This window comes from Oncorhynchus mykiss, chromosome 12 (assembly GCF_057628025.1).
Source record: "Oncorhynchus mykiss isolate SJ-2025 chromosome 12, ASM5762802v1, whole genome shotgun sequence".
Taxonomy (NCBI): Eukaryota; Metazoa; Chordata; class Actinopteri; order Salmoniformes; family Salmonidae; genus Oncorhynchus; species Oncorhynchus mykiss.
Window position 1 is genome coordinate 56,621,873 of NC_143033.1, and position 14,621 is coordinate 56,636,493.

At 45.6% G+C, this 14,621-nt stretch overlaps 1 protein-coding gene across 17 annotated transcripts in view; it reads left to right on the forward strand.

The window, feature by feature from the left end:
• LOC110537815 (ankyrin repeat and KH domain-containing protein 1) overlaps positions 1-14,621 on the forward strand; it is a 54,940-nt gene that overhangs the window by 18,271 nt on the left and 22,048 nt on the right. For 9 of the 17 annotated variants that reach the window (XR_016485132.1, XM_021624217.3, XM_021624220.3 and 6 more), the window contains exons 5-24: positions 782-929; positions 1,716-1,949; positions 2,140-2,234; positions 2,348-2,585; positions 3,734-3,925; positions 4,101-4,210; positions 4,486-4,573; positions 4,745-4,872; positions 5,105-5,248; positions 5,370-5,472; positions 5,659-6,552; positions 7,685-7,812; positions 7,916-8,027; positions 8,195-8,340; positions 8,680-8,822; positions 11,945-12,158; positions 12,301-12,476; positions 12,574-12,736; positions 12,971-13,066; positions 13,623-13,739. Coding sequence is in view for 15 of the 17 variants with exons in the window: in XM_021624217.3 (XP_021479892.2) it covers positions 782-929; positions 1,716-1,949; positions 2,140-2,234; positions 2,348-2,585; positions 3,734-3,925; positions 4,101-4,210; positions 4,486-4,573; positions 4,745-4,872; positions 5,105-5,248; positions 5,370-5,472; positions 5,659-6,552; positions 7,685-7,812; positions 7,916-8,027; positions 8,195-8,340; positions 8,680-8,822; positions 11,945-12,158; positions 12,301-12,476; positions 12,574-12,736; positions 12,971-13,066; positions 13,623-13,739 (3,669 nt within the window). In the remaining 2 variants the exon portion in view is untranslated. Of the gene's footprint in view, positions 1-781; positions 930-1,715; positions 1,950-2,139; positions 2,235-2,347; positions 2,586-3,733; positions 3,926-4,100; positions 4,211-4,485; positions 4,574-4,744; positions 4,873-5,104; positions 5,249-5,369; positions 5,473-5,658; positions 6,553-7,681; positions 7,813-7,915; positions 8,028-8,194; positions 8,341-8,679; positions 8,823-11,944; positions 12,159-12,300; positions 12,477-12,573; positions 12,737-12,970; positions 13,067-13,622; positions 13,740-14,621 lie in introns of all 17 variants that reach the window. The other 8 variants (XR_016485131.1, XM_021624216.3, XM_021624219.3 and 5 more) reach the window with 1 other exon arrangement.

A 14,621-nucleotide genomic window follows, 5' to 3' on the forward strand; every position in this document is an offset into this window, starting at 1 on the left:
GTGCCTTGTTAAAAGTTAATTTGTGGAATTTCTTTCCTTAATGTGTTTAAGCCAATCAGTTGTGTTGTGACAAGGTAGGGGTGGTATACAGAAGATAGCCCTATTTGGTAAAAGAACAGCTCAATTAAGCAAAGAGAAACAACAGTCCATTATTACTTTGAGACATTACGGTCAATCTTTTTGATTACTACATGATTCCATATGTGTTCTAGTTTTGATGTCTTACTCTACAATGTAGAAAATAGTACAGATAAAATCCCTTGAATGAGCAGGTGTCCAAATTTTGATTAACCACATGACAATGATTTTGAGATGAAGACTTATTAATTAAATTCAACTCCTCCTCAAATGTGCATATGAAAACTAACAGGCACTCAGATCGGTAGAAATGGAGAGATAAATTGGCATTCCACATGAGAGTTTGCTGAGTCCTTGTGTAGCCTATTACCGGCCACTTCAGGAGAGTAATATCAGAATCTCTGGAAGCAAGTAGGAGCCAAGGAGGATGGTCGGGTTTTGTTTTTTCCGGTTATCTTGATCTCTGTCTCCCTCTTGAGTCATTTGTGTCTTATTTCATAAAACAGTGCGCTTAATGCTTCAGACGAGCTCAATGCATATAGTGGATTTTAGTCAAACATATATGGTGTCTGTGTATGGAAAATTACAATTGATTGGTTGAAAGAACAGAATAGATCATTAAAATGTTCTACTGCCAACCTGGGGCTTTGTGGTTGTGCCTGGGTATCTGTTGCAAGCACTGATGTTGTCTGTTCTCCTGCAGGTCTTGCTGGCCATGCACGCTAACGTTGAAGATCGGGGCATCAAGGGCGACATCACGCCCCTCATGGCAGCAGCCAGCGGCGGCTACGTAGACATTGTCAAACTGCTCCTGGTACATGGGGCTGATGTCAACGCACAATCCTCCACAGGTAAATACAACAAGTCACATTCGCTCAATCCAGACAGTCTCATACCCTGACTACACCTCTCGCGTCATGTGCGCTGCAAAATAAATGTAGAAATGTATGTTATTCAATTATTGCACCCACACTGCTCACGAGCGTCAACGAGCGTCTGCGTTGCCAATGGCTAAAATAGAAGTCCTTTCTATTTCTTACGCAGATCGCGCTGCCTCTCCCATCTCCTCTTTGGTTTATAGAAGCAGGTATTCACTTGCCATCTCGTCATTGGTTATACCCACGTGGGTGATTGAAAAACAAACTGTTGCCGGTCGTCGTGGTAATACTATGAACGTTTAGATGCCAATCACCATATAAGTTCAAAGATGAAAAAGCCTGGAATGAGGAGAGATGACTAGAAATGTTTCAGTTGACCGTTTTATGTGTGGATTAATTGTCGGAGTAGAGGACCTTGTGCATTTCAGGTAAAAATAACAATTTAATGTTTCCATCCCAGGACAAATTTGCTAGCAACAGCAAGCTATCTAAATAGGACCAATTAGCTAGCAAGTGCAAGCTAAATTGCCATACATGTTTAATGCTTTTCGACCTGTCCCCAAATTAATGTAATTGGTTCAGAGTTTGTTTTGGTATTTTAACCTGTGTGTCGTCATCATGTTTTTGGTGTAGGGGGACAAAATACATTTATGCACGCAGCCGGTTTGGGTTCCATGTCATACTTTCCCACCACATGCAGTTATATACATCTGCTGTGAATGTCCACAAACACTAACACTCTGTCCTTGTTCTTGTCAGGTAACACAGCGCTGACGTATGCGTGTGCGGGCGGCTTCCTGGATGTGGTGAAGGTGCTGCTGAAGGAAGGCGCCAACATCGAGGACCACAATGAAAACGGCCACACCCCCCTGATGGAGGCGGCCAGCGCGGGACACGTGGAGGTTGCCCGGGTGCTCCTGGAGTACGGTGCTGGAATCAACACGCACTCCAACGAGTTCAAGGAAAGTGCTCTTACGCTGGCCTGCTATAAAGGTACGTCCTGGACAATGAACCCCTTACCCATGCATCAGAGCGATCGGTCTTTGTCTAGATATCCGTGACTGAAGTGATCTAATGTTGTCACGTATGTTGAAAAAGTATGAATGTTAAACAGGAATTGTAATTGTAGGAAAGAAGCACCCAGAGCCTTGTTTATCATTGTTCCTCTTGTTCCCACACACAGGGCACCTGGACATGGTGCGCTTCTTGTTAGAGGCTGGGGCCGACCAAGAGCACAAGACAGACGAGATGCACACAGCACTTATGGAGGCTTGTATGGTGAATAAACACAGACACAGGAACACATTTAGGTTGTGCAGCACGATTAAATTGGACAAGGTGCAGTATGGCTGTGCACGGTGGTGAGCCCTGTTGTCTCTGCCTCTCTTCAGGATGGGCATGTGGAGGTGGCGCGGCTGCTGTTGGACAGCGGGGCGCAGGTCAACATGCCTGCTGACTCGTTTGAGTCGCCGCTGACGCTGGCGGCCTGTGGGGGGCATGTAGAGCTAGCTGCCCTGCTGATCGAGAGGGGCGCCAACCTGGAGGAGGTTAATGATGAGGGATACACTCCACTCATGGAGGCTGCACGAGAGGGCCACGAGGAGATGGTAGCGCTGCTTTTGGCACAAGGTATGGACTTCTCTCCGTTTGAAATAAACGAGTTCTTCAGTTTAGAGATTTGTTCCTTACTACAGATGTAGGATCTTTATTTGATCATCCTTTTGCTGCTGAGAATTTTCCAACACTGCAGGAAATGCAGATGAGTTTTGTGATTTACATAAATCCACTGAAAACCCACACTAGCACAGTTATGTTAACACTATTGCAGTTTTAGGTATCCTTCTTTTGGCCAGCTAATAGCCTAAACACAGATGAAGCAACATTATGGACTTAAACGTTTAAATCCTGTTGCTGTAGGATAATTTTTCTGTGACAACCATACTGAGTGTACAGAACATTAGGAACACCTGCTCTTTCCATGATACTGACCAGGTGAAAGCTATGCTCTGTTATTGATGTCACTTGTTAAATCCTTTTCAATCAGTGTAGATAACAGGTTAAAGAAGGATTTATAAGCCATGAGACATTTGCAACATGGATTGTGTATGTGTGCCATTGAGGGTGAATGGGCAAAGGCAAGTTTAAATGGCTTTGAACTGGGTATGGTAGTAAGTGCCAGGCGCACTGGTTTGAGTGTCAAGAACTGCACCGTTGCTGCGTTTTTCACGCAACGTTGCAGTTTCCAATGTTTCCCCTGTGTATCAAGAATGGTCCACCACCCAAAGGACATCCAGCCAACTTGACACAACTGGAAAGCATTGGAGTAAACATGGGCCAGGATCCCTGTGGAATGCTTTCGACACCTTGTAGAGTCCATGCCCCAACTATTTGAGGCTGTTCTGAGGGCAAAAGGGAGTGCGACTCAAGATTGGAAAGATGTTCCTAATATTTTGTGGACTCTGTGTAGGTCAAATTAAGATCCTACACCTGTATATTGTCCATCCAAGCTTAGTGTTGAGGCAAAATGCAGAAGTCCTCTTTTGGAAATAAAATGAAGGAATGTAATCCAAGTGATATGATGTTCAGTTACAGTTTTGAGATTATTTTCTTACTGAGTTAATGCAAAAGGGACAAGCTGGCTTTTCTAAAACAAATCAGGGAAAATAATTCTGGGGTCCAACAGTAGGAATAGATTAGTACTACTTAAAAATTTGTTCCAGGCTAAATCATCTGATGAATCCTTGTCCCTCTGTCTATGTTGTCTGTGTTGTCTGCAGGTGCCAACATCAACGCTCAGACAGAGGAGACCCAGGAGACGGCCTTGACGCTCGCCTGCTGTGGGGGCTTCCTGGAGGTGGCTGACTTCCTCATCAAGGCCGGGGCCGACATCGAGCTGGGCTGCTCCACGCCTCTCATGGAGGCTGCTCAAGAGGGACACCTGGAGCTGGTCAAATACCTGCTGGCTGCAGGTGAGCACAACCTCTCCTAAGAACGACAGCCTGTCTCTCTCAAACCAAACTCTACCAACCTCATTTATTGAAATTGACTTGGCTATAAAAACAATCATTTCCTCAAGTTTTTCTTTATCCTGAGCACACACACAACCCTCAGTGTGTAATTTGACACTTGTACTCTTGTCTTCAGGCGCAAATGTCCACGCCACCACGGCGACGGGAGACACGGCGCTGACGTATGCCTGTGAGAACGGACACACAGATGTGGCTGATGTGCTGCTGCAGACGGGGGCTGACCTGGTGAGACCTCTCCCCAACCCTCTGTCCTGCCCTCATCTTTTGGGGAACAGTTCATGTCAATACATAGCGTTTTTGCACGAGTTGTTTACACGTTCGCGTAAGTGTGGGTGTGCTTCCCGAATGGCATCCTAAAATATTCCCTTCATAGGGAATCGGGTACCATTTGGGATGCAGCCTGGGCGTTTTTAAGATGCTGTATACATTGCTGCTTGAATAGGCTCATGTGTTTCTGTGTGCCCACGTGACTCACTTCTGTCTTTCTGTTTGTCTTGCAGGAACATGAATCGGAGGGGGGCAGGACCCCTCTGATGAAAGCAGCCAGAGCGGGACACCTGTGTACTGTGCAGTTCCTAATCAGCAAAGGTGTGCCTCTACCTCCTCCCTGTATAACAACCACACACCAGACATCTGACACATTTGAACTTGAGCTGCGGACAGACACAACGATACATTCGTCTTAACACGTCGTAGTGTTGCTACTTTTTGCAGGTGTGCTTAGGTTGACCCTGTCCTTTGTCTCCCTCCCTCCACCAGGTGCTAATGTTAACAGGGCGACGGCCAACAATGATCACACTGTGGTGTCTCTGTCCTGCGCTGGGGGTCACCTGGCCGTGGTGGAGCTGCTGCTGGCCCACGGGGCCGACCCCACACACAGACTGAAGGTGAGTTCGCCTGTCCCAAGCTCCAGGGCGGAAAGGTCTCAGGAGAGAAATCTAATGTTAAGAGTGCAAGCACGGCAAGCATTCTAATGGACTCCTGTAAAGACTAACCTTTCTGTAACTCCTATGAACACAATTGTTTCTTTATCTTTTTCAGTTGTCTTGAGATAAATTGTAACTTCTCCCAAGAACCTGAGACAAATGGTAACATGTGTTTTGTACATGTTTCGCATAGGATGGCTCCACCATGCTGATTGAAGCTGCTAAGGGTGGACACACCATCGTGGTGTCCTACCTCCTCGACTACCCCAACAACATCCTATCGGTCCCCACGCCTGACATGTCTCAGCTCACACCCACCTCTCATGACACCTCTCAGGTAGACTGCTGACTTGCCTATAGACAAACATCTACTTTTACAAACATGTTATTTGTCTGGATGACGTGTTGATACCAAATTATACTTTTATGTTATCTTACACTTTACCTTAACCAAACAGGCTCCACGAGTTCCGTTCCAAGCCCTGGCCATGGTGGTGCCTCCTCAAGAGCCAGACAGGGTCCCTTCCAACATCACAACGCCTCCACCGGTCATCACAAAAGGTCAGTTCATACAACGTGTGTTAACAGCAAATACATGTATAACTTTGTTCATTCCCTGGCCAAGAAGCCCACTAGACACCAGTTGACTGCACAAGGCATCAAAATGTTACAGGTAATGATTACTGTAATACTGAATGGTACAACCTCGTGGCTAACTGGTTGTGTTGTCCTGTGCGATTGTTTCAGGCAGCTCCAAGCAGAGGCTGAGCCCCCACCTGGGTAGCCCCGTCGCTGCAGGCAGTCCAGATGCAGATCTGCTGCCCCCCTTCCACCCATACCAGCCCCTGGAATGCATTGTGGAGGAGACAGAGGGCAAGCTGAACGAGCTGGGCCAGAGGATCTCCGCCATAGAGAAGGCCCAGCTGCAGTCTCTAGAGCTGATCCAGGGAGAGCCGCTCACCAAAGACAAGATCGAGGAGCTGAAGAAGAGCCGCGAGGAGCAGGTGCAGAAGAAGAAGAAGATCCTCAAGGAGCTGCAGAAGGTGGAGCGCCAGCTGCAGCTAAAGACGCAGCAGCAGTTCACCAAAGAGTACCTGGAGGCCAAAGGCCTGAAGGACGACCCGGGGCAGCCGGGTCAGGCGGCAGGGGTGGAGCAGCTCGGCACCCCCCTGCCAATGCAGGCTGCACAGCCGGGCTTCAACACTGAGGGGGACGGGGAGGGCAACCACCACCACGATGGGCAGCTCCATTCCGCCGACGAGGAACAGGAGGATGACGATGATGATGAAGATGATGAGGACGAGGAGGATGAAGAGGTGGACTATGCCAAGCTGCCCGAGGTGGACACCATCCTGTACAGAGAGGCCCAACAGCACCCGCCAACCTCTCCTCCTCAGACCCAAGGCCTGCAGGCCAGCTTCGTACCTGTCCAGTCCCTGGCCCTCCAGCAATCCACAGACTTCAGCACAGCAGACTACCTCGACAGCCCTGACCTGCAGAGGGCGATGGTGAGCCAGCAGCAGATGCTGGGGCAGCATTTGACAGGCCTGGGACCGGGCCTTCTCACCCAGGCCCCTGATGGACTTATGGTAGCCACACCAGCACAGACGCTCACAGACACGTTGGACGATATCATGGCAGGTGTGTGAGCAGTTACTGTAGCCTCTGGTTCATCTCTTTCCTTAGTTCTTCTAATAACTATAAGTAGTGACAGTGTTCCCTCCCCCATCCATTTCCTTAATACTCAACACAGTTTCAGTACATTTTAAACAGAATTCACAAATGGTCTTGATCCTTAAATTCTAATGTAATACGATTTGGTTATAATTTGAAAGTTTTGTCTTATTAAAACCTCCTTAAGACTACAGTGCCTGAAATCAGGCACTAGAATGACTGATATTATGTTTATATTATTGAGAAGTGCTTACGCCTCGATCACACCGATAGCTTTATTGCATTTTGGTACACCAGAAGTACATCCATTTCCAATGGAACGCTGCGTTTGCTTTGCAGCGTTTCGTTGCAGAGGCAGTTTGCAGTGCGACCTGTGTGGTGCATATGTTGGATTTACTGTACGCGTAGACGGGCCTGACAGAAATGGTAGCGAAAGGTGAATGTCGAACTTTTGTTGCACACACATCCAGATGATCCTGCGTACCATTTTGCGCAACGGCGCTGCAGATGTGATCAAGGCATTGGAAAATTCTGGTCCATGGCAGAGCTATAGGAGCGCGCTCGTTGCATTCGTCTCGAGCGCACACATCTGTATATGTAACTTGTGTAGCTCTACGATAAAGAATGAAACCTACAGACTTCCTTAAACCTAAAAATAGTGACAGAAGTCATTTTGTGTGGAAGTCAAAAGTTTCGTTACGGCGGCGGCAAACCCAAAACATATTGCTCAGAACGAAGAAAAATACCTTGTCACTGTGCTTCTCCCGTTGTTGATACGGAGGACGCATGCTGTTTAAATGGCCAACATGTTAAGATGTTCACAAATGTAACACATTTTGAAGATTACTAATGTCTTGATATGTTTGGTGAAATAATAAAGAAAGTGAAATCTTTTGGGTAGGTGTTTCTAAAACTAATTGTAACCATATATGGACATATAAAGTATAAAAAGGCTTAGTCATTCAAATGTCATGGAGGGGGGTGGACACTACAACAGTATTGAAAATATTGCCCTCTTGCTAGATTGATGCATACCATAGCAAAACAGTGCAAAAGGGCTGTCAGCTCAAGAGGTTTTAACAACTCTCTCCCTCAGCAGCAGTGAGCAGCAGAGTGCCTATGTTGAACACTACAACCTCACCCACACCCACAGCACAGACGCCAATCGACGCAGAGTCCCCACCCTCCATGCTCGCCCTCTACCCCTCTGTGGACATCGACGCACACGTACGTCACACAACTTATCTGATAATACACACTGCCTAAGCTAATAGTATTAATACGTCTTCTTTCTGATCAGGAAAATAACGCTGACTGTATCTCTTCTCAGACGGAGAGCAATCATGACACCGCTCTGACGCTGGCCTGTGCAGGCGGCCATGAGGAGCTGGTGTCGGTGCTCATCGCTCGCGGGGCTAACATCGAGCACCGGGATAAGAAGGGTGGGTACACACTCCATACTTTGTTTTTTATATGTTAGTTGTTGCTTTAGTTTTGTAAATGTGTCAATTTTAAGAGAACCTGATCATTTGTCTGTAGTAGTGGGAGTCCATATCTGTGTTTGATGTTTGAGAGTAATCTAAGTGTCTGTCCCTCTGTCTGTCCCCAGGTTTCACCCCTCTGATCCTGTCTGCTACAGCGGGTCATGTTGGCGTGGTGGAGGTCCTGCTGGATAAAGGAGGGGACATCGAAGCCCAGTCAGAGAGAACCAAAGACACACCTCTCTCCCTGGCCTGCTCTGGAGGAAGACAAGAGGTGCTGCTATGCGTTCAACACCACATCAGTGACTTGTTATAGGATCAGAGACCAAGTAAAATGGCTGAACTATGGGCTCTTAACTGGCCCAAACTGCTGGTTGTTTAACTAATACAAGGGAGCTGCTGGATGAAATCAAGTTCAGAAGTGTTCAGTAGTGTGATCAGAGCTGGCATCTTTCAGACCATTGACAGCCCGATTTGAACCACCCCATAGAGAAACAACAGTCCGGACAACCAGACAGACACCAACTTCCTGTCTAGACCAGTTTAACACTCCATACATTTAGAAAAACAATGTGTTCTGTGGATTGAATAACTTGTGGTCCATTCCTTTCAGGTGGTAGAGCTGTTGCTGCTGCGCGGGGCCAACAAGGAGCACCGTAACGTTTCAGACTACACTCCTCTCAGCCTAGCCGCCTCAGGAGGCTACGTCAACATAATCAAGATCCTCCTCAACGCTGGTGCTGAAATCAACTCCAGGTATCTACAACCAGCCCTCATTGCCACAGTTTGTTTCCATGTGCAGGCTGCACCTCTGCCTTTATCCCAATATCAAAGTGGAACGGACAGCATTTTAGCAACATGAAATCTTATTAAAATCAGTTGAACCAGAAAGAATATGACACCTTTCCTTTACAGTTTATGACAAGCAAGCACTTAAATGGTCATTTTGATGTTTTTATAAATTCATAGAATGTTTGGGAATTACTTATAGTAAGGCATTTGTTAGCAGTCGTGCTTTTGGACAATTAATAGACACTGCAGTAAATAAAACCAAATAACTGTCCAGGACTGGATTCTACGCACACTGGTGCGCCATAGCCAATCAGAGCTACAGTAGGCCTATATGCAAATAAGCCATTTCCCACACAGGCCTGCCGTCATTCACTTGGAACTGGACTGTGTTTTTTACTGGCAGTAACAATAGCGTGGCTTTAGATCTTTAGAACGCATTCACTAAAAGCCACAAAGACCTGAATGGATTTCTGCAAATATGAAAATAACATGAGAGTTTAACAGTTTGGAACTGCACAATCCTATTGATCAAACAACCATGAAAAGGTTCTCTTTCCCTCAGTGGCCTTTGCACATCAACAACAAGATCAACAACTAATGCTATCCAGAGCAAGATGAGCTAAAATCTAACAAGCGAACATTTGATAAACCCTAAACTTTTTCACCTAGTTGTCTGTCAAAATTGCACTCATAAATAATGGGCAATAGTAGCCTTCTCGTCTTTCTGCAGCCTGCCTGTCATTGCATGCTTGTCCCAACCCATGCTTTGACATCAATGTGAACTTGCCTGCCTGCCTGCATGTTTGATCAATGCCAAATATATATGATTGACAACTAAGAGATATGCTAACTCTGAATAAGTCGTTCAAGTTCAGTATAGCTAGCTAGCTACCAAAGTGATTCACGTTTCTTGCTAGCTAACCAAATGACACATGCAGCATCTCTAGCTGTAGCCACCGAAAAAGGATGAGGGGGAAAAGTCGGTCACTCACCCACTCCTCCAATGTCATGGCCTCCTAGCTAGCTAGCTAACGTTAGGTGCCGTGTTATTAGTTCGCTAAATAAATAGCTAGCTACATAAATAGATACACTAGCCCAGGGGTGTCAAACTCAATCAGCGCACGGATTATATTGAAAAAAACACAATTTTGCTGGCCTGACATAGCCTATTTGAATTTGGAAAAAAAAACATGCAACTGCGACCCAAACTAGCCATTGTTTTATTAGAAAAAACATGGCCCTTTTTATGTCTGCTGATGTATATAGCGTTTTAACATATTAAAACAAAAGATAAATATTTGTCCTGCTATACTTGCAGATGTGCATAATATGCTGCAACCCTAATCAAAAAGTATTCAACTCCAAATAACAAAAATGTAGCTATAGGTTGTTGTAACATTTAAACTTAACATATATACACTTCCTGTTCAAAAGTTTGGAGTTACTTAGAAATGTCCTTGTTTTTGAAAGAAAAGCCATTTTTTTGGGGTAAATTTTTAAAATAACATAAAATTGATCAGAAATACAGTGTAGACATTAATGTTGTAAATGACTATTGTAGCTGGAAAAGGCTGATTTTTAATGGAATATCTACATAGGCGTACAGAGGCCCATTATCAGCAACCATCACGCCTGTGTTCCAATGGCACGTTGTTAGCTAATCCAAGTTTTTCATTTTAAAAGGCCAATTGATCATTAGAAAAACATTTTGCAATTATGTTAGCACAGCCGAAACTACTGTTCTGATTTAAAGAAGCATTAAAACTGTCCTTCTTTTGACTAGTTGAGTATCTGGAGCATCGACATTTGTGGGTTCGTTTACAGGCTCAAAATGGCCAGAAACAAGGAACTTAATTCTGAAACTCGTCAGCCTATTCCTGTTCTGAGAAATGAAGGCTATTCCATGTGAGAAATTGGCAAGAAACTGAAGATCTCGTACAACGCTGTGTACTACTCCCTTCACAGAACAGCGCAAACTGTCTCTAACCAGACTAGAAAGAGGAGTGGGAGGCCCCGGTGCACAACTGAGCAAGAGGACAAGTACATTAGATTGTCTAGTTTGACAAGTCCTCAACTGGCAGCTTCATTAAATAGAACCCGCAAAACACCAGTCTCAAAGTAAACAGTGAATAGGTGACTCCGGGATGCTGGCCCCAAACTTTTGAACGGTAGTGTGTGATTCTTTTTGGGGCACTGAATAAATCAGTGGTGTAGTTGAATGCGGCATTGCTGTATGGTGCATGCAAAATACAGATATCGTAGTTGACTAGCCAACCTAGACTACTGCTCAAATGTTGCTGTAATAGGCCTAAATGTTTCTCTTTTGCATGGTGTTTTGTTGCAGATTTCTTTTTTTGTTATTAATTGTCAAGTTTTAAAAACCGAAGCCAGACTGCAACATTTTAGTAGACTAGCTCGGACTGTGGTGTGTCTGTACACTGTCCCTCCGCTGCTCGCTGTAAACGGGACACACTAAAGCAGCTCAACTGATGTTGATTTCACTGATGCGAGCGCACCTGGCTGTAATTTCATAAAGTAGATGGCTCAACTGTTGATTCATTAATACTCACATTTATGTCCTATTCGGCCCACGGGCCTCGTTTGACACCTGCGCTAGCTTATTAGCCACCATATAACCGACTTGTGATCTTTGCCCTTGCTAGTTTGATTGTATTGACATTCCCAGCCTTAGTCTGTTTTTGTTCTAAATATTCAGTCATTGAAACAGTGCATCTCGAATGGGTTGGGGAAGCAAACAATGTTCCAGGCCAGTTGTGATTTACAAGCTGATAACAATCTTTTTTCGACTACCAAGAAATGTATTGGTGAATTATATGAATCATGCATGGACTGCATCCATCAATTCTGCTCACAAAACCTTAATGTACGTCATGTAATTTTGTCAAAAATAACCTATTTTTAAAACCTCAATGCTGGTTTTGAAGCATATTTTTTTGACTGATATTATGATTGTTTGTTTCATATCTGCAAGGTAGTTAAAACAGTTCCACTTGAACGGTTTATGTTATCTTTGCTTTCCCTGCTCCCTGTCTGTTTCTCTCTCATTGTGTATCTGTTTCCTTCAGGACTGGGAGTAAGCTCGGTATCTCTCCTCTGATGCTGGCGGCCATGAACGGCCACGTCCCTGCGGTCAAGCTGCTGTTGGACATGGGCTCGGACATCAACGCTCAGATCGAGACCAACCGCAACACGGCACTGACCCTGGCCTGCTTCCAGGGACGGGCGGAGGTAGTCAGTCTGCTGCTGGACCGCAAGGCCTACGTGGAGCACCGCGCCAAGGTGAGAGCAGCTGCTATCGGCTAAACATGACATGTCGTTATGTGAGCTGGAGTCAAGTCAGACATTAGGAATGAAGTTTGGTGTTAGCCAGTGTGGTGTCTGTTTGGTGGAGTATGTCACTGACTCCTACATTCTCTATTAGACTGGTCTGACTCCCCTCATGGAGGCTGCGTCGGGTGGCTATGCTGAGGTGGGACGCGTGCTGCTGGACAAGAGTGCTGACGTCAACGCCCCACCTGTCCCCTCCTCCAGAGACACGGCGCTCACCATTGCTGCAGACAAGGGCCACTACAAGTTCTGTGAGCTCCTCATCAACAGGTAATTACTGATACAGTCCTATGACTGTAATATGAGATTGAGCATGGCATTTGTCAGAATATCATTCGTCTACTCACCCTGTCGTCTTCATCCTCAGAGGTGCTCACATCGACGTGCGTAATAAGAAGGGGAACACACCCTTGTGGCTGGCAGCCAACGGTGGGCATTTTGACGTGGTGCAGCTTCTGGTGCAGGCCGGGGCCGATGTCGATGCAGCAGACAACCGCAAGATCACGCCGCTCATGGCTGCTTTTCGCAAGGTACATCACTGACCCCCCCCACCACTACCCAAATGAAACTATACTGTGATTAAACACTCGTGTGACATGCTCCTTTATGTAAATATGCTCTGATATTGACTTATAGTTGAATATCTCATATCTGACACTTTGGCACTCTAGGACGTGCTCCCCTTTCCTGCACCTAGATATTGACCCTGGTGGTGCGCAAATGGAAGAATCCTGGGAGGCTGACCTCTGACCTCTGTCTTACAGGGCCATGTGAAGGTGGTGCAGTACCTGGTGAAGGAGGTCAACCAGTTCCCCTCGGACATCGAGTGCATGAGATACATTGCTACCATCGCAGACAAGGTAAGATAAAACAGACAAGGCAATAAATGAATTGAAAATGAGAAAAATGCCTCCCGGGTGGCGCAGTGGTTAAGGGCGCTGTACTGCAGCGCCAGCTGTGCCATCAGAGTCCCTGGGTTCGCGCCCAGGCTCTGTCGTAACCGGCCGCGACCGGGAGGTCCGTGGGGCGACGCACAATTGGCCTAGCGTCGTCCGGGTTAGGGAGGGCTTGGTCGGTAGGGATGTCCTTGTCTCATCGCGCACCAGCGACTCCTGTGGCGGGCCGGGCGCAGTGCGCGCTAGCCAAGGTTGCCAGGTGCAATGTGTAGCCTCCGACACATTGGTGCGGCTGGCTTCCGGGTTGGATGCGCGCTGTGTTAAGAAGCAGTGCGGCTGGTTGGGTTGTGTATCGGAGGACGCATGACATTCAACCCTCGTCTCTCCCGAGCCCGTACGGGAGTTGTAGCGATGAGACAAGATAGTAGCTACTACAACAATTGGATAATTGAAAACACTATGGCGCTCTGAAAGTGTGGGTGAACTCCCAACGGCAAAGCTTGTTTTATACTCCTCCTAGGACCTGCTGAAGAAATGTCACCAGTGCATGGAGACCATTGTCAAAGCCAAAGATCAGCAGGCAGCAGAAGCCAACAAGAACGCCAGCATTCTGCTGAAGGAGCTGGACTTGGAGAAGGTGAGTAACTTTTTACCTTTTTATCAAACAAAAGCTATTGCATCCCAAATGCCACCCTATTCCCTATATTTATGAGTATACAGAAGTGGTGCTATTTGTAGTCCCACCCCAGAAAATTATATATATACAGTGGGGCAAAAAAGTATTTAGTCAGCCACCAATTGTGCAAGTTCTCCCACTTAAAAAGATGAGAGGCCTGTAATTTTCATCATAGGTACACTTCAACTATGACAGACAAAATGAGAAGAAAAGAATATCCAGAAAATCACATTGTAGGATTTTTAATGAATTTATTTGCAGATACCTTTAGTGGGGTGGTAAGGAATCCAGGTAAATATGTCAAATATGCAATACAAAGGTGTGTGTATTATATGGGCCTTTATATAAATAAAGGGGCCAAGGTGTGACAGAGTAAAACATTTACTTTAAAAATATATATATATTTCAATATGATTTTGTGTAGTTACATCAACAAAAGTATAGATATCCACAATGAGACCAGAAAGCCACCTTGCAACCACAAAACATCTACATGTCACTCAAAATGTCACGTGAAACATGGACACCGCATGTTTATTTGTAGCCAAGTCTATTTGTGCTTTAGTTAATTTCCCTATCACTTATAGCCATGCTAACCATTCCCGAAGAATGGAAAAAAATAAACATACTTTTTCTTGCCACTGAATATAGAAATTATGTGAACCCTTTGGAAGTACCTGGATTTCTGCATAAATTGGTCATACAATTTGATCTGATCTTCATCTAGGTCACAACAATTGACAAACACAGTCTGCTTAAACTAATAACACACAAACAATTATACATTTTCATGTCGTTACTAAACACACCATGTAAACATTCACAGTGCAGGGTGGGAAAAAG